This window comes from Hibiscus syriacus, unplaced genomic scaffold (assembly GCF_006381635.1).
Source record: "Hibiscus syriacus cultivar Baekdansim isolate YM2019G1 unplaced genomic scaffold, ASM638163v2 tig00117034_pilon, whole genome shotgun sequence".
Lineage (NCBI taxonomy): Eukaryota > Viridiplantae > Streptophyta > Magnoliopsida > Malvales > Malvaceae > Hibiscus > Hibiscus syriacus.
This window is the reverse complement of record NW_024063533.1, coordinates 1,896,597-1,914,861: the sequence shown is the minus strand read 5'-3', so window position 1 is coordinate 1,914,861 and position 18,265 is coordinate 1,896,597. Positions and strand designations below refer to the sequence as shown.

At 36.3% G+C, this 18,265-nt stretch overlaps 3 protein-coding genes across 3 annotated transcripts; 1 reads left to right on the top strand and 2 right to left on the bottom strand.

The window, feature by feature from the left end:
- Window positions 1-480: 480 nt before the first annotated feature.
- Window positions 481-5,851, top strand: LOC120196749 (O-fucosyltransferase 27). Its single transcript, XM_039198477.1, is given in 12 exon segments — window positions 481-553; window positions 556-585; window positions 588-688; window positions 1,066-1,150; window positions 2,123-2,193; window positions 2,282-2,370; window positions 2,486-2,729; window positions 3,481-3,593; window positions 3,664-3,754; window positions 3,867-3,995; window positions 4,310-4,857; window positions 5,045-5,851. Coding segments are annotated over 12 exon segments (2,022 nt in total). The 5' UTR covers window positions 481-495; the 3' UTR covers window positions 5,508-5,851.
- Window positions 5,852-8,737: 2,886 nt separating this feature from the next.
- LOC120196871 (putative disease resistance protein At3g14460) lies at window positions 8,738-10,962 on the bottom strand. Its single transcript, XM_039198563.1, has one exon. It carries the CDS (start codon window positions 10,907-10,909, stop codon window positions 8,738-8,740), a length of 2,172 nt encoding a protein of 723 aa, XP_039054494.1. The 5' UTR covers window positions 10,910-10,962.
- A 140-nt stretch (window positions 10,963-11,102) lies between these two features.
- Window positions 11,103-12,387, bottom strand: LOC120196625 (putative disease resistance RPP13-like protein 1). The gene has a single exon (XM_039198384.1). It carries the CDS (start codon window positions 12,224-12,226, stop codon window positions 11,132-11,134), a length of 1,095 nt encoding a protein of 364 aa, XP_039054315.1. The 5' UTR covers window positions 12,227-12,387; the 3' UTR covers window positions 11,103-11,131.
- Window positions 12,388-18,265: the final 5,878 nt, after the last annotated feature.

Sequence of the window (18,265 nt, the reverse complement as noted above, 5' to 3'; positions counted from 1 at the left end):
CACTCATCTTCAAAGTTTATAAATAAAAAATGTAAATACTATAAACATTACATATAGAAAATCATATGTTGAAAAGATATCCACAATGACCACGTGACTTTAGTTCAGACCCACACCACGTCACATTATTCACGGGAAACGATAAAGCATCCAAATGCTACTGTTACGGCGTACCTAATTAAGTGCAATTATGAAATGAATTTTTAAAAGAAATAAATTAACTGCAACAATATTTAATCAAGTTTGTAACACACGCGCATACGAAAGAGTGGAACAGTTCTCATGTCAGAGTCTTTCCGTGTAATGGCATGTCGGATCTCTTACAAGTTAAAACCCAATAAAACAACCCATGCTACTGCACTGGCCTCTTCTCTCTTCAAACCATGTTTTCACGTATCATCACCAAGCTCTCTCTCTTGACTTTTCGCACTGACCCTTCTCTTCTCTTCCCATTCTGTTTCCTCTTCTTCAAGCTTTCTTCCATTCTAGAGCAATATGAAAGATGGGAAAGCAATTTTCAAGTCTAAGATGAAATGGATTGGTTTGGTTGGTTTAGTTTATCAGCTTTTTCACTCTTTGTTCACTTTTGCTAGCCAGATTCACTGAAGATGGCTTCTCCGAGTACCAGTCTTCCATAACAATCTTCTCTTGGAGACCTATTTTTGATACTTCGGACCTCTCGAGAACGGTAATATGCAACTTCATGTACTTTCAAGTTCTCATTTTTTTTCTTGTTTCTGAATCTGATTCTTTTGAGTTGACATGTTTTTCAACCTGGGTATTTCTTTGTTTGTTTGCTAGTTTTGAAACTTTTTTGGTTTTTTTCTTCTGATTTACCTTTTCTGTTCTTGGGCATGTGTATTTGGTTTTGTTTGGATCCATTTTGGTTTATGAAAATCCCCAGATTAGTGTTATTTTTCTTTCATTAGGGGGAGGTGAAATTTGTACTCTGGATCCGCTTTAATTTGATTTTGAACTGTTTTGGTAATATTAGAGGCAGTTCTGTTTGTTAATTTTGTTTAACTTATGGATTCTTTCGGTTTCCTCTTCTATCTTTCGGTGCAGAGCTCGTTGTATAGAAGACTATGGGGACCAGTTGGGCAATTGGAATCTTTACACCCACATGCAAATCCTAGAGGATACTATGCAGGTTATTTAATCATTTCCACCTTTGATATTTCACAGTTATGTGTTTCATGAGAACCTGAGTTATTTGGTTCAAAAAACATGAAATTTCATGTTTTCCATCCCAAAATTATAGCTAATAGAGGTTAAAGTTCAGTATATAAAATTGAATGAGTAGGAATTAGGACTTGTTATTTTAAATCCGGAAACCCTTTTGTTCCGTATTAAATTTACTGTGACTACTAATCATCTTCTCTTACTATTCTAATTATAAAAGTTGTAATTTTCTTTAACAGTACTGAGTGATGTAGGAGGACTTATAGTAGCATCAATTGCTTGTGATTAGTCCGCTAGGATGTTTGGAGAGATGAAAATGTAAATCATGAAAGGCTGGCTCTATCATAGCACCTAGAATTTCCCTTGTCTTTTAATTCTTATCCTGACTTGTAACCTATAGAGTTATGTGTTTTGAACATTTTGTTATTTTAAAAGTGGTCATGGGATCTGTGGGTATGATGATCGTTCTGAAATAGTTTATAAGTCATGTATAAGTTATTAAAGTTCATCTTTTGATAATCATAGATGTGCTGTAGCAAACAAGATTTGTTGGGGGTGATATATGTTCAATGTTCTGTCTGAAGGTTTATGTTCTATTTTATGTATCTTTACCAATTGTTCTGTCTATTGTTTTTTATTAACTTCTTTTTCTTAAGGTAGATGTCATGTGATCAATTTATTGGTATATACTCTATGCAAATTGCTAACTATAGATTCTGATTTATATAACGTCTTTGTATCTATTGAATTTGCATTGCTTTTTGTATTTCCCTTTCTAAAAGCATACTGTTTTTTCCTACTAAAATTGTTTTACTTGTAAGAACCTACCTCTGGTTTGTTTTTCGTCATGTTCCTGTAATTATATGTGCATATGCACTCCTTTTTATGATCAACCACATATGCTTATGACAATGCTTATTTATACACATGCCTTTAACAGGCCCTAGTGCTCAGACAAATGGATACATTTTTGTCAGAATACAAGGTGGTTTCCATGAGATTAGGAGCTCGGTAAGGGTGTTGTAATGAAAATTCCTATTTACAGATAAAACTATCTATGTACGTAATTGAATTCTAATACTTTTTTGTAATCCCTTAGATATGTGATGTGGTTGCGGTTTCTCGGTTTCTTAACGCTACCTTAGTTGTTCCAGAGATTCAACAAACGACAAGCAAGAAGGGAATCAGGTAGCTTTTGTATAGTTATTACATCTTTCCATTCTGATTCGGAGTTAGATCATGAACATTTAAGGTATCAGTAATTGTCCTATATCAACTTATTTTTGTAAAATGTTCTACGCAGCTCACAGTTCAAGAGTTTTGCCTACCTATATAATGAGGAAGCGTTCATGGCAGCTTTAGCAAAAGATGTTAATATTGTGAAAACCCTTCCTAAAAGCCTTAAATCGGCAAGGAGAAATAAGGAGATTCCAGTGTTTAGAGTGCCATATGCAGCTTCGCCGTATTATTATTTGCATAATGTGCTCCCTATTTTAATCAAGCATTCCGTAGTTGAACTAGTTGTTTCCGATGGTGGATGCTTGCAGGTGATTGCAGTTTCCTTTTTCACGTGGACCTGCGACTTGAACTTTAAACCTTTTCATTTTACTTAGAATATCACCTTCTGAAATTGTATATCAATATATAGCAGTTAAGGAGCACATTCCCTATTTCCAACGATGCTTATTTTTATTTTTTGCACTAAATTGGGTATGGGTTTCTTAGTTTGCATGTATGCTAGTTCAATTTGTATCAATTTTATTCTTTAGTTAAAATTCATAAACATAGATTAAGGGCATGCATTCTTGTACAAAGGTTAATAGTATCTTGCTGGTTTCAATTCGATTAAATATATTGTTAAGCATTTGGTGGTTCTCTAATATGCTTGGTTTGGAGCTCATGTTTGACACTTGGGTACTTGCATTCTTACCAATGCATGACCTACATTTATGTCATGCACTAAGTCTATATCGAGACCATAGTTCTCTTTCGAATGCCTGAATTATTGAAAAGACTTGGGTAAAATTCTCTACTGGTGCCTTAAACAATTCCAAATGACTTGTACCAAGTTGGATGCTTGGATTTTTTTATTTAGTGAAGGATGGCATATCTTTCTTTTCATGTCAGATTTCTGAAACCTGAAGTGTGCTGGTTATACCGCTCTTTAGGTGATCATGTTAATATTCACCCTTTTGTGTTTCTGCATTTCTACGGTCTCTTAATATTTTGTGCTTCTGGTAACTTGTGATTAGTTAAGACTAATGTGAATGTTGCTAATGTTTTCTGTATACGATCCAGTCAATTCTTCCTCCACATCTTGAGGAGTATCAAAGTCTCAGATGTAGGGTTGCTTTTCATGCTCTGAAGTTCCGACAGGATGTTCAAGACCTGGCAACTAATGTCTTGCATAGGTGAATAACCGACTGTGATTGTATATCTCCTTTCCTTATTTTTCCAACTAATATTTTGTTTTCAATTAAGGCTAAGGGCACCTGGAAGGCCGTTTATTGTTTTTGATCCTGGGATGACGAGAGACTCTTTAGCTTATCATGGTTGTTCTGAACTCTTCCAGGTACCTGCTTTAAACTCGGTAGGGCACAGTTGGTGCTTTTAGTCGCTGAATCTTTTGTTTCAAATGTTGTCCATCATTTGACGCATTTATTCTCTCTTGGAGCTTACCCAAGGATGTGCATGCTGAACTTATTCAACACAGAAGAGCTTGGATGAGAAAACGTGGGATAATAAAGGGACAGCTCTCTGTAAATTCTGCTAAGCAACGCCTCAAGGGTTCATGTCCACTGACGCCGGAAGAGGTAGTCATTTTCAATCGGTGAACTTCATTTGCTTATGAAGCTTCAGTTACATGCTTGTCTTATTCTTTGAAACCATATATGTAAATTTACCATCCAAAGATGGGGCTGTTGCCTCTTGCATTTCATTTAGGTAGAGCTTACATTAATGCAATATGAATATCAAAGTGGATATGTCATTCGAACTAGGTTAAAATAGCCTGTGCTAATTGGCCCACGCCTCATAAAAGGTTAATTAATGTAGTCATTCCATTGGATAAGGAGAAACAATTTGAGAAAATTTGAGACGTGAAATGAAGTTACTTGTCTTTCTGCAGGTTGGTATTCTTCTTCGGGCATATGGATACTCATGGGATACAATTATATATGTGTCTGGGGGAGAAGTTTTTGGAGGCCAAAGGACATTGATCCCGCTTCATGGAATGTTCGAAAACGTTGTTGATAGGACTTCCCTCAGCACAAGTTGGGAGCTGAGTAGAATTTATGGTCGTGAGGCTAACCTTGATGAAAATTATCCAAGGGCTCCACCTGCTCAGGTTGAAATGAAGCTCGATGCATGGAAAAACTCTGGTCCTCATCCCCGTCCTCTCCCACCTCCTCCCGCCAGACCCAAAACTTATAATGTCGAAGGGTGGTGGGGTTGGGTGGCTGAGAGTGACAATGAGCCTGAAAGTACAGTTGTAGAGTTGAGGACAAATGCTCATAAATTACTATGGGAAGCCATAGACTATACGGTTGCTGTTGAAGCTGATGTTTTCATTCCTGGATTCGACCGTGATGGCAAGGGACATCCAAATTTTGCCAGTCTGGTTATGGGACACAGGTTGTATCAATCCGCTGCATCTAAAACATACAGGCCAAACAGGTAAACATCTCTCTGACTGGACATTTTTGCTTGAATACAATTATTTTTATAGATTGATGGTTTAGTTTCGAGTTAATGACAGTGGTGGAGTAAATTTGTTTTTAAACTTCAATCTATGTCCTTGAGATAATTCATGGAAGGTTACAATCTCTCACCATGTTCTGATTGTATGCTTCTTCCAACACAGGAAACAAGTTGTCAGGCTTTTGGACGAAATCCGTGGCCACATATATCATGCAAACCATTCCTGGTTAACATCGATACGAAGGCATCTGAGGAGCTCTTTAATCGATGGACTGATCGAAGCATCAAATAAGTCAAAGTCTTTATCTTTTCTTTCACATCCAGTCCCCGAATGTTCTTGCTTGAGGCCTGTCTCTAGTGAAACATCATCCAATGCTTCAACTCCTTCAGCGCACTCAGAAGTTCATGCTGCTGTTGGGGTGGTACATCGTTGCCCTGCTTGGATGGACGGTGAAAAGGACTTAAGCTCTAAAGAAAAAGACAACGAAGAGGATATTGATGAAAATGATCCGGTATCATCTAGATTGTTCTTTCAGCATACTGGAAGTCACGAAGTCGGAGGTGAAGATATAACCCTCAAAGAAGAATCTGTATTCGAGGATCAAGAAGAAGATGGTGGGGATTGACAACGGAGCTTGTATATTTTGTTCAGTTTTGGAAATGCAACACCAGCATTGCAGTGTCGATGTACATATAGATAGTTTCTTCTGCTAATTTGGAGCAAGCGACAACTTTTGTTGAAATCTGATTTAAGACGAAGCAAGCAACAACTCCATCGACTTGGACCTCTAATCGAACCGTGGGATGAGATGTTAATCTCTTTTAGATAGTGATGTATGGTATGATTCAAGCTTTGCAGGGAAAGGCAATCATGCGTTTCTGCAAGTAAAGCCTGAAATCAATTTTGACTAGTGTTCTTAATGGGAAAACATTATTCTTTTGTTGATCTATTTGGGGACATTCCCGATTGGTTCTAGGCATTTTCATGCATGACGTATAACATGATTTAGAAAAGAATGAGGGAGATGTTCCATTACTATATTATTTATTTAAATTTATTATTATATCATTTATATTTGGGAAAAAAATCAAAATTTGATATAGAAAAAAGACTTGCTTTGGTTTAAACTTTATTATATTAATTTTTAAATGCGGGAAGGAAATAAAAAACAATTTTTACTTGAATGCAATGTAAATTTCAGTCATGGGAGCATAAGTTGGAGGAGGTGAAGCTGAATTTGGATTAGATTTGATTTGATTTTTGGTCAAGAGATGAGACGGTGAGAAATTCATAGTTATTTAAGCATTCATGAATCGCAATTTTAAGCTTTAAAAACTGTGATTCAAGTGAAATTTTAGTAACCATCCAGTTAGTTGGTAGAGCACAAGGTTTTAACTTGAGGTCGTGGGATCGAGTCCCATGGAAGGCATTTCATAATTTGGAAGTCTCCTACGAAAGCTGTTCTCAACCTAGTGTTGGGACAGCCTACTATCTTACCTCCCTCTTATCCCATTACATATGGGAACAAGAGAACCATTTTTTTTTGGAAGCCAAAGAAGTTAAGAAAAGAAGAGCAAGCAAAAAGGGAAGCCGAGATGAGGATTTATAAGCTTTGGTGTTAGTGAAGTGTTCATTAATGTAGGTGCATCTCTGATTGAAGCCAGCAACAATGGAACTTGTATGAACAAAACGAACAAAATAAACAATCCCACACCACTGATTCATATTAAGTAGAAGCCATTTAGATAGATGATTGAGGCAGTATCTGCTTGTTGGGTGGGGTAACGCTTGCTTGTAACCCAAGTGGTTTCAGTAAAGTGGTTGAACTTTGGGTGGATCCATTGTGTAAAAATTTTGAGTTGTTCAATTTTTATTTCATAACTCAAATTTTATTTTAAAAAATTTCTAGTCAAGTTTATAAAATCACTAGTCGAGTCAAGTCAAGTAAAATTTTTTAAAGTCGAGTTGAGTAAAAAATCTCAATATTTTTAAATAAAATCGAGACGAATCAAATTTTGATAAAAAAGTTCTGAATCCTCCACCCCTATTCAAAAACAAGGACAAAGCTGTGGATTATGATAAAATCCGGTGTAGATTAATTCGTTAATGATTCATCACTAATGTGATGCATAATTCCACAGATTTACCGACTGTTAATAGAATAAAACATTAAAGAATAAAATCCGGTGTAGATTAAGTCGTGATTTACCAACTGTTAATAGAATAATATATCCCAATAAACATCAATTTATGATCAAGTTGCTCTCATATTGAATTTTCAACAACCTTGGAAGCTAAGCATGGTGTTTATATTCAACACGTGTTGTCAAGCACACAGTAATCCTAGCAAGTTCATTTTGACCACTGAGAAAGCAGCAACGAAATTAGCTTCATCTCCAAGAAACCATATGGTTTAAGAATCCCCAGAATACGGCATGGAAATTGAAAAACCATAGGGCAACCACTTAAATCTTCTGTACATTGAAGAACAAGATGAGCAAGGGCAAGGAGAAGCATTTGCGTGGATCATTTTTAAGATTTCTACTGTCTTTAATAACCTGCCAATTATCCTCAGCAAAAGCTGCACAGCCAAGTGGACCTGAGGCTGCCATTGTTACTGCAACTAAACATTTTAGTCATAAGGTGAATTTTGGGTAGTTTTCTTTCTACCATCTCTCAAAGTGTTGTCTATGTCTATCTCATTTTGTAATTAACAGACTTTTGTAAAATATGAAAACTACACAGATATATTAATCTTTTGTAGGTGGTTCCTTTAAGTTTTATATTTATCTTTTTTTGTTTCCTTTATAAGCTGATCAAAGTGAGAGGCAACAGTTGGGTTATCCAGGAAAAAGGAGCAGAATAGTTAGATAAATGATTTCTCTATGTGTTGTTCCGATTATTGAGCAGTTGGTTGAAAACGGAGAATACAATACTCTACACCAGACTCGAGATCACTAATCATAAATTAGTTGTTTTGATTCAACTAATTAAGATTCTAAGTTTAGAGCAAGGGTAGAAATTTAAATAACGATATGTTATTAGAATAATGCTAGTTGTATAACGAAAATAGGATTCAAAATTATTATTGTACGATTGTGATATCTGTAATCATAATAGTATTATGTTATATTTATAATCACGATGAGGGCAACATAATCGCATCCTTAATTTAAATCCATGGGTGAGGGCTTGTCATGATCATCATTTTTGTTGACTGGTTGCTGTTGGCTTGTTTATTATGTAGATCAGGCTTCACTAATATACTCTCATTGCTCAACAGATCCAAACATTTACATTGATTGAATACCAAAAAAAAGGGCCGGAATCATATTCATTTGAGATTTCAGGCGCACTCCTGGATAATAAAATGGGAGATTTTGCAGAAACTTCAGATCATTTATTATATATAGTACAATGATTGCACATTTAATCACTCTACAAACAACCAAGAGAACTGATTTTGGTAGATTATGTGACTGTATATAATATATAATCATCGGCAAATGGAAAAGAAACAAATAAAGAGTGATTAGAGTGTATAATATTCAACTATGGAGAAGATCTCTGTGGTGAAGTAGACGCAGAAGCAGGGGATACCAAGGACTGCCGTCAATTTTTTAACGGAAAAAGATTTGAAACATATCGATAATTGAATGATCATTTTGTAATTTTTAATTGTCAAGGAACTCAACAAAGCAATATTCTATAGTCGGAGGACCATTTTATAACTTTTAACAGTCGAGAATTCAACAAAATAATATACTATGGTCAGGGAATATTTCTATACTTTAACCAAAAAAAAATCATGTGAAGCATAAACATAACATTAGGGCCTCACAGCTTTTACCTCCTTTAACTTGAAATGCTAACGAAAGGTACGTGGGATATATTATCCCCCTTACACCGTTCTTCTAGCACTCCAGAGGATATATATAGACGCAAAAGCGAAGAAAGCATGTTCTTTTCCGGAAGAAACCTGAGGTTTGGGCAATCTATGATGATCAAGCTCTCGACAGAGGTGAGGTTACGAAAGCCATTGGAGGATAAGACTTCCAGCTTGGGGAAATTCCAAACTTCGAGACGGGTGAGAGAGGAGGGCAGTGTCATTCCTATCTCGTCTTGTGGAAATGACACTGCCTCTGCACATCCATTTGATACCCACAGAGATCTCAGAGAGGTGAGTCTATGCAATCCCCACTCCATTATTGGCTTACAGATATTTGGTCCTCTAATTTTAAGTGACCTGAGATTGGTAGGAATACCTTGTTCCGGTAAAGATGTAACATTTGGACAATCTGATATTTCTAATTCCTCAAGAGAGTTGAGGCAGTGCATATTCTGGGGTAGAGCTTGGAGTTGTTCACAATTTGCAAGGCGGAACACTTTGAGGCTTGTGGTGGGCAAACCACTCTCTGGAAAGGAAACTAAATTCGAGCAATGCTCTATGTATATGCATTGGAGGTGCCTTAGCTTGTTCAATCGTTGAGGTAAATCCTTGATCATATCACACCAGAATATACTGATAGATTCGAGAGAGGAGTTATCTTGAAGTTGTTGTGCTATGGACTCTAGCTTTGAACACCCATTTATTCCAAGTTCTTTAAGCGTGGAGGGTAACTCACTTCTGTTTATTCTCTTCAAAGAACGGCAACTGTAAATATCCAACTGCTGAAGAACACATGCATTCTTAGAGTTGACATTCTCTTCTTCATCCAACAACAAAGATTGCAAATTTCTGCAAGTGTAAACCTTTAGCACTTTCAGGTTCAAAGGCAAGTTGCTCCTTCCAAGAGAAATTAGTTTTGGACAAGAGTAAAGCTCTATCATCCAAACTGATCTGAGGCAGTGCAACGTCAATGATAGCTTTTCTAGCCTTTCGCAACTCTTTATCGTCATCTGTTCAATGTTGTAAGGGATCTTCAGTTGCATCGATACTTCTGTTTCATCATCTGCTCCAATGGAGACAAGTCGTTGAAATTTTCTAATCTTCAAAATGCGGAGGGACATGGACTGAGTTAGCCATCTCCAATTATTCTCATGAAAAGAGCACAACTCTTCACAGTTATCAATCTCAAGGGATTCTACTTTTATGGATCTTAACCTCAGGCTTTCTGGTGCACAGCTGAACTTGGAAATGCCTGAAAACGACACCCTTTTTAATGAGCTATCTCCTCCAAAACCTTTGTACACTACTTCATGGCACCTTTGAATTTTTATTTCTGACAGCACCGGAAAACTTTGAATTGAAATTGTCAATTTCTCACAGTCATGAATCATAAGTTTCTCCAAAGAAGGAAGATGTTCTGGTATACTCCCCGACAACAAAGGACATTTTTGAATAACAAGTTCACCAAGTCTTGGAAATTTCTTAGCTTTCTCGTCAACTTCACGCAAGTTCCACTTCTCCCATTTAGGCATGTCCTCAAACTGTAAAATCTCCAATGAAGGAAACGCACACGGAGCATTTTCTCCAAATAACTCGGCTCCCACACTAGTTACCCTTTCCAATCCCTTTATACGCACCTTTTTCAACAATGGCAATTTCCCAATCGATGGCAATGACAATAGATTTGGACAATCATCAAGGAATAAAGATTGTAAATCATTGAGGAATGAATCTCCTACCCAAGTTGCCAACGTTGCACCACAGTAGAAGCTAATGGTGAGCTCTTTAAGCATTTTAGAAGGTTGAAGCCCGTCCAACACCTTTCTCTCGTCTTCTTGTGTTCTTTTTTTAAAGTCTTTACTCCAGCTTAGTTCTAGTTTCTCGATTCTTGACTTATCATGTAACTTAGCCATCCATGCATCTCGAGGTTCAACAACGTTCTGTAACCCTGAAATATGAAGTTGGCCCTTGAGATTTGACAAATCCTTTAGCTCCCTTATCTGATATCCCTTCTCTTTACCCAAAACAAAAAGGGCAAGTGTTTGAAGATTAGTTAGGGTGCTAAAATTATTTTCCATGCCTTGTAATCTATCTGCACCGCTGATATCAAGATGACATAGGTTGACTAGATTTTCCATCTCTGAAGGTAACTTCTCGAGGTCATGACATCCCTTTAATAAAAGGGTTTCTAAATTGTAGAGGGTACTAATCGATTCTGGCAAGCTTTTAATAATTTTATTGTTGGAAATATTGAAGTACCTTAAGTGTTTAAAATCTCCAACAAAATCTGACAAACTCTTCGATTTGGTATCCTTCCAAAGAAAGCACCCTTAACCATCGCAACTTTGGCAACAAACATGTCAAGACATGACTGTCACATAGCCTGGTCCACTTTTTGACAACCTCAATGGCAAAAAAGTTCGCAATTGTTGCGCTGCAGAAATGCCTTGAAATTTTTTGATGCCATCATATTTGTCAGCAATGTAAGATAAGTGGCGAGCCTGCTTCGAAATTTGTTGACTACCCTCTAACTTAAAGCATAATTCTCCAGCAACTGATTGAGCCAAATCATTAATGAGGTCATGCATAACAAAGCGATAATTATCTTTGATGGACATTTGCAGAAGGGACCGTGATACTAGATCTGTGAAGTACTTGCGACCCAAATCATCAATGCATTGTTTATCTGGTGCTTCTTTCAGGAAGCCTTGTGCCCTCCATAGCAAGATCATTTCGTCCTCCTCAAACTCATAGTCTTTCGGAATAATGGCGCAATACGCAAAACATTGCTTCAAATGCGGAGGAAGATGATGATAACTCAATTGTAGAGCTGGGATCAAACTAGACTGATGTTCTGATAGCTTCCATATCTCACTCTCTAAAATATCTTCCCAAGCATCAAGGTCAACATTAGTGTGCAGAAGGCCACCAAGGGTTTTAGCAGCCAAAGGCAAACCGTTGCATTTTCTCACTATTTTCTTAGCAACTTCCTTTAGTCTTGGATATCCTCCAAAGTCCCTTGCTCCCAATGCATGTTGAGCAAATACAGAAAAACAATCATCATTTGACAAGACCTCTAAAGAATGAGCATGGAAGGCACCCATTGTTGATGAAACACCAAGATTTCTTGTTGTGACAACAATTTTGCTTCCCTTAGTCCTTGTTAGAAAGGGAGATTGTAAGATGGTCCAGTTATGATAATTCTCATTCCAGACATCATCTAAAACAATCAAGAATCTTTTCTGTGACAACACCATTTTTAACTTTTCCTGAAGTGTATTCAAATCATTATCATGGCATGGTTGGGAAGTGATTGATTGCAAGATTTCTTTTGTTATTCTCATGACATCAAAGTTGTCAGAAACACAAACCCACGCTTTGAGTTCAAAATGGTTTTGAATGGAAGCATCATTGTAAACAAGCTGAGCAAGGGTCGTCTTACCAATACCACCCATCCCAACGATGGGAATCACAAAATTTCCTTCATCATCACTCTTCAACAATAAATCAAGTATTTCATCTTTGTCTTTGTCTCTGCCATACACATGAGTTTCGATCACCAAAGACGTAGGTTGCAGTCTTTCTTCTAGTCTTTTGGGTCTCTCGCAATCATTAATTTTGAACTGTAACTGTTTTTTTTGAGGTTCCAAATCATTCAGTTGGCAGTGATATCTCTTATTCTGGACATCATATTTCTGTTGAACATAACAGCATCATATGAATCAGGAATGAGTCTGGGTCTCTTACTTGAGCTGCCTCGACGTTCCATCATCAGATTGCGGCTGCCAATTTCGGTTGCAAACTCGTCCAAAACGTCCTCCACATCGTATGCCAAGTTTTGGAGATGAATCAGCCACTCTTTCACCAGCTGCTCTTTAATCTGTCTCTCTTCAGCAGTATCAAGCACCGCACGGATCTCCTTTAGCTCCTTGTTCAACTTGTGGATCTCTTCCAAAACCTCTTTCTCAGTAACGAATTGCAGTAGCTCAGACGAGGCCAACTTGTCAAGGAAAAAGTCGATGACCTTAGAGATAACAACTTCTCGTATAGCGGACAAGGCTTCAAGCAAAGGCATGATTGCGTTCTTGCAAGAAAATTGAGGAAGAAACGGGAGTTAAATTCCGAAAAGTGTGTAGAGCTAAGATAGATCGGAATGGATGTAGTTTGACGAAGGCAAACTCTTTACCGTACGTACTTAAAATCACATTTATTGCTCTTGCTTTGCCAGTTGATTTCGGGACCTACTCAATAATTTCCAAAGAAAAAACGCGACCTTTTTCCTTTGAAATTTCTACCGAGGATAGGCCGTTTTTTATATCCAAATATATTTTTTAAATTATTTATTAAATTGAAATTCAAAATTAATTATTTATCAAAATTTTATCTTTTTACTGTAGACCGGGTGAGAAGTTTTTTCGATCAAACGTGTGTTTTTAAAAACTTTTTTTTTCACTAATACCGAACGACGAAAGAAATTTAGTTACTAATTTCAGTCTCATGAATAATCAACGCATCCATTTCAGCTAGTGGTTCTGCAAAAAAAGAACTCTCCAACCTGTCTTTCGCCACCTATCGCTGCAAATATATCAGTCACCGGATTTAATTTTCTCCTCAAAAGAATTCTGATTCATTCAACAAGGACAGTACCCGCTAACGCATTCGAGGAAGACGTCAGGATTTTTATAACCTCTGGATTGTTAGTTTCCACATGCACATTGTGATAGCCTAGTTTTCATGCATGTGTCAGCATGTCGTGCACTACCTATAAATCCGCTAACATGATAGAATAATCTTCGAGACTCTTAGGCAACCCAAACAGAAAATTTCCCTCTTCACTTCGTAGGACTCCCCGCAACAGCCGCCATATTGCGACAACGTACTGCTTCATCAATGTTCGCCTTAACCCAACCCTCTCGTGGTCACTGCCACCTTGATGTTGTCGTATCATGGTTAACATTCCTTTGTTGGGTTGTTCTACCAAAAGATGTCCCCTTCATCAATCTTCTAATTCGAATTAGGATGTTGTCATGCTTCATGGAATCAACATTAAAGAGAATGAAATTTCGTTGCTTCCATAAATTCCAGGAGGCTACCGAAAATAGAATACCTCAGTTTTGGTTATCAAAAGTAGGATTGCCTTGATTACGCAGATTGTCACAAAACTATATATTCAATGGCTTCAACATAAAGTTGAATATCTTATCCGGGTGGGTCAGACTAGTCCAGTTTGAGTGAGCCTTGGTGCAATAACAAAGGATGAGATCTACATTCTCATCATCAGCATTGCAAATGCAATAAACACTCTTTGTGGTCATATCATATGTCGATGAAACATTTCTTATTCGTTAATAATCTTCAACTCAAAGTCAACCGAAGGAACTGCTGGAAACGAGAATGGACACTAAGTAATTTTATAACTCACATGTTATTATTAATACAAACCAAAATACAAATTCGATACAAATACTAGCTGCGGTTAGTTTACAAACACAACCCCGCTATAAAAGCTTTTCTAAGCTTCATTATCTCTCGTATTTTTCTTCGGTTTTACTCACTTACATATAAACTAATGCTAAGGACACATATATTTACAAGGGTAGTTAGCCGTCTAAATGAAAGATCTAGACATTGCCAAATTCTTCTTGTATTGCGGCATGGAGTTGCTTGTCTTAATGAAATTCCATTTTCTTTAATTTGATGCCATGTTGCCTCCATCATCAACTCAATTGCCAAATGTTTGCTTTCCATTCTTATTTCTTAAGTAATTCAAGATCTTGCTTCATTAATCAAGAAACATCTAGTCTTTGCCACCTTAATCTTACCGACGTATTGAGTCAAAAATCATGTTTGACTTCTAAAACTCCTCCTCAAACCTGATTTTTCATTCTAAGCTCTTCTTTGCGTTTGTTGAATACATTTGGTTTCAATGGCTTCGTGAAAATGTATGCTAATTGTTTTTCGGTTCGACAATAGATTAACTCCACAATTTTGTTCTTCACATGCTCTTGTATAAAATGATACTTTGTATCGATATGCTTCGACTATGAGAGATTGGATTCTTGGCAAGTGATATTTTAGACTTGTTGTCGACATAAATTGTAGTTGGTTATTTTTGTTCCAAATTTAACTCGTTGAAAATATTCTTTAACCACATTGCTTGGTAATTGCATGCTGTTGCGGCCATGTATTCAATTTCACATGTCGAAAGAGCTACCGTTTGTTGCTTCTCTGAAGACCATGAAAATGTTGCTAAGCCAATGTCGAATAAATATCCTGAAGTGTTTTTTTAATCATCTAGGTCTCCCCCATAATCACTAAGAATAACAACTAATTTCAAATTTTATGAATGCATGTAGAATAAACCATGATCTATCGTATCTTTGACATATCTCAAAATTCTCTTTGCTGCGATCCAATGATCTTATTTCGGATTCTCCATGAATCTGCTTACCAATCCTACAGCGTATGTAATATCTGGTCGTGTGATAGTCAAATACCTTAAACTTCCAACGATGTTTTTAAACAACGTCAAATTCATTGGCTCTATTATTGAATTCACACTTAATTTCATGTCTGGTTTTGCTGGAGTGGCTACCATCTTGTATCATCATCCATTTTATCCGGGTAGTGACATACACATGGCGTTTCATTTTTTTATAATATATAGTATAATAAATAATATGGGCATAGTATATATAGTATAGTTTAGGTATTAAAATGTATTTCATCATAAAATGTCATTTTTGCATATGGTAGTTACACATTATTAGTGTTAGTTGCATTGCATACTAAATAATTACATGTGTTAGATATTAGATATTATATTATTAAATAGTTGCATGGCATATTTTAGTATTGCATGTTCATGTTATTAATCCATGTGGCATTCCATATTAATTAGTTACGTCGCATATTATTAATAATAGTCCATATTAGAATGTTAGCCAATTTATAATTTTCTTTTAATAATAAAACCCCAAAAAAAGAGTCCATTTGCATTTAATAGCCCATTTACATAATTTTTTAGGCCCACATGGTTAGCCCACATTTGTTTACAATACATGCATTAAGTAATAATAAAAAAGAAAAAAATCCTAAATCTACAAGCCTAGCCACTTTTGGGGTATTTTTTTGGGGGGGGGAAGTTGCTTTGGAAAGTCAAAGATGGAACTTTAATTGGTGGTTCATTTTTTTCGGTGATGATGTCACCTATCCAAGGCAAAAAACACAAATCAATCTCCACTCTTGATAGGATCCCATCCAATGGCCATGGATGCTTCAATCCAAGTGAAGCAAACACAAATGGATGAGAGCTATTGATAAGGAAAAGGATATGAGGGCCCCGGTTGCGCCACATCATCAATTCATACCAAGAAAACACAAATGCATCTCAACCATTGGATCTAGATTTGATTCAATGGCCAAGATTTTATAATCCAAGGAGGCTTGGCTCCCCCATCGGCACGTCCCACAGTCGAAGAGCTCATCGGTGCGTCACCGACACGTGTGTCTCACGCATCGGTTCATTCATCTTCCCAGACAAACTACCTTCGTCTCATCGTCGTCACGCCATCGTCGTGCACCGCCGTCGAAGGTCAAGTTCGAAGCATGCAAAAAATCACAAAAAAATTTAGAAAAAAAATCAAAAGCTTCTAAGCTTCTAGGTTCGAGGCCGTTGCAACCGTTTCCTAACGGTTTTGGGCGGGAGTAGTTAATTCGAGCTAAAAATCTATACTATAAATATGCTTCCATTCATTATCATTAAACACACCAAGATTAAGCAAAGAAAAGCACTAGGAGAGGAAAGATTTTACCTTTTGTCAGAGGAAGCCATCATCACCTTAGAAGGCTCGGTGTAATATCCCAAAAGTCAGGTTAGTTACCAAAATGGAAGTTTTTGAAATTTAGTGATTAATTTTAGAAAAGATTAAAAGGTCAAGGATTTAATTGGAAAAATTTTGGTGTTGGAGTTAATAGTGAAGTTTGTAAGTAGAAAGAGTATAATGGTAATTTGATATGAAAGATTTTTATTTTCCCTTTATAAGGGATTTAACCATGTGGAAAGGAAGGAAAAATGAAGAAAAGTCTGGATACTTGGTGGAATTCTCTTCTTCTTCTTCTTCCTGTCCCACCATGAATAAGGTAAGTTGGTCTCAAGTGAAGATTTTCTTTCATTTTTAAGTTGGTTTTAATTCTTGAGATGATAAGAAAGCTTAAGGGAAACTTAAAACTCTAAGATGATTAAGTTAGAAAGGATTAAAGATGAGAGGTTTATAAATAAAATCTTGGAAAAGAGTTAGTAATTGAAGTTGGAAGTTAAATTTAACTTGTCATAAGTCAGAATAAGACATTCAAAGTGTTAGAATTGGAATTAGAACATTTTGAAAATTTGATATGATTCATGATTTTCATTTGGAGGATGAGATTTTGAAGATAAAGAGGTATTAAATTCATATGATTGATTTGGGTATGCATATTTGAGTTAAGGATATTAAAGGGGTTAAAACATGAAGGATTTGAGTTAGAATGAGTGAAGTTTCGGGTTCTAAAAGTGACATCTGGGCTTTGGGTATCGGTACAGCTTCAATAGGTACCGATACTTCAAGTCTGGAATTATCAAAGGCATTCAAAGGGTATCGATACCTGGGAAGGTAGTATCGATACCATAGGTACCAATAAAATAAGGAAGGTATCGATGCTAGGAAATATCGAATGCAATTTAGGTATCGATACCAAAGCTTGGTATAGCTAGGGAAGTATCGGTACCATGCTTTGGGGTACCGATACTACTCAAGGAGGAAATTGTATTTAGCATTTCGATTAGCTTGAATTATTAAGGATCAGATTATGATAATTAGAATGCTGATATGTATATTATATGTATGATTGTGTAGATATCAATCTATAACAAAGTCCAGACCAATCGACAAGTATTAGGTATTGAGGAAAAGATAAGAGAACGATATTGACTAGTGAGGTCAGGTCGGTGCATATTAGTTAGTATATGATGATGAATGGAAATAAGACTTGCGATAAGTCTATTTCATATATTAGGTTGTATGAAATAATGTATAAAAACATGTTATTGATATGAGTATATGTGTTGTTGTACATGTTATTTAATTTGTGTAAATTCATGTTATGTGCTTATGATATCAATATTGTGATGCTAAACTATATGAGTATATGAAAGGTGAACCAAGCTACATAATATTGACCTATGTGACTCTGTGTAAAAGGTATAAGTTATTTTATTATAAAGTATGTGAAAATATGCATATGAGATAAGCCATGTGAATGTCAGCTATGCGTTTATAAGTGATATGATCACATGATATGATAAAAAGCGATGAAAATATGTGTTTATGTGATATGATTATGTGAAATAAGATAAATGATAATGCCCATGTCATGTGTCATGAGAGCTAGAGGTATAGTTGGCATGCCAAGAGTCGAGGGTTCTATGTGGTCTTTCGAGACATATATGTAATTCT

What these genes read in the sequence shown, in the direction of transcription:
- LOC120196871 (XM_039198563.1), bottom strand. Translation starts at nt 10,909, where the DNA reads ATGGAAAATCTAGTCAACCTATGTCATCTTGATATCAGCGGTGCAGAT.
- LOC120196625 (XM_039198384.1), bottom strand. Translation starts at nt 12,226, where the DNA reads ATGGGTGGTATTGGTAAGACGACCCTTGCTCAGCTTGTTTACAATGAT.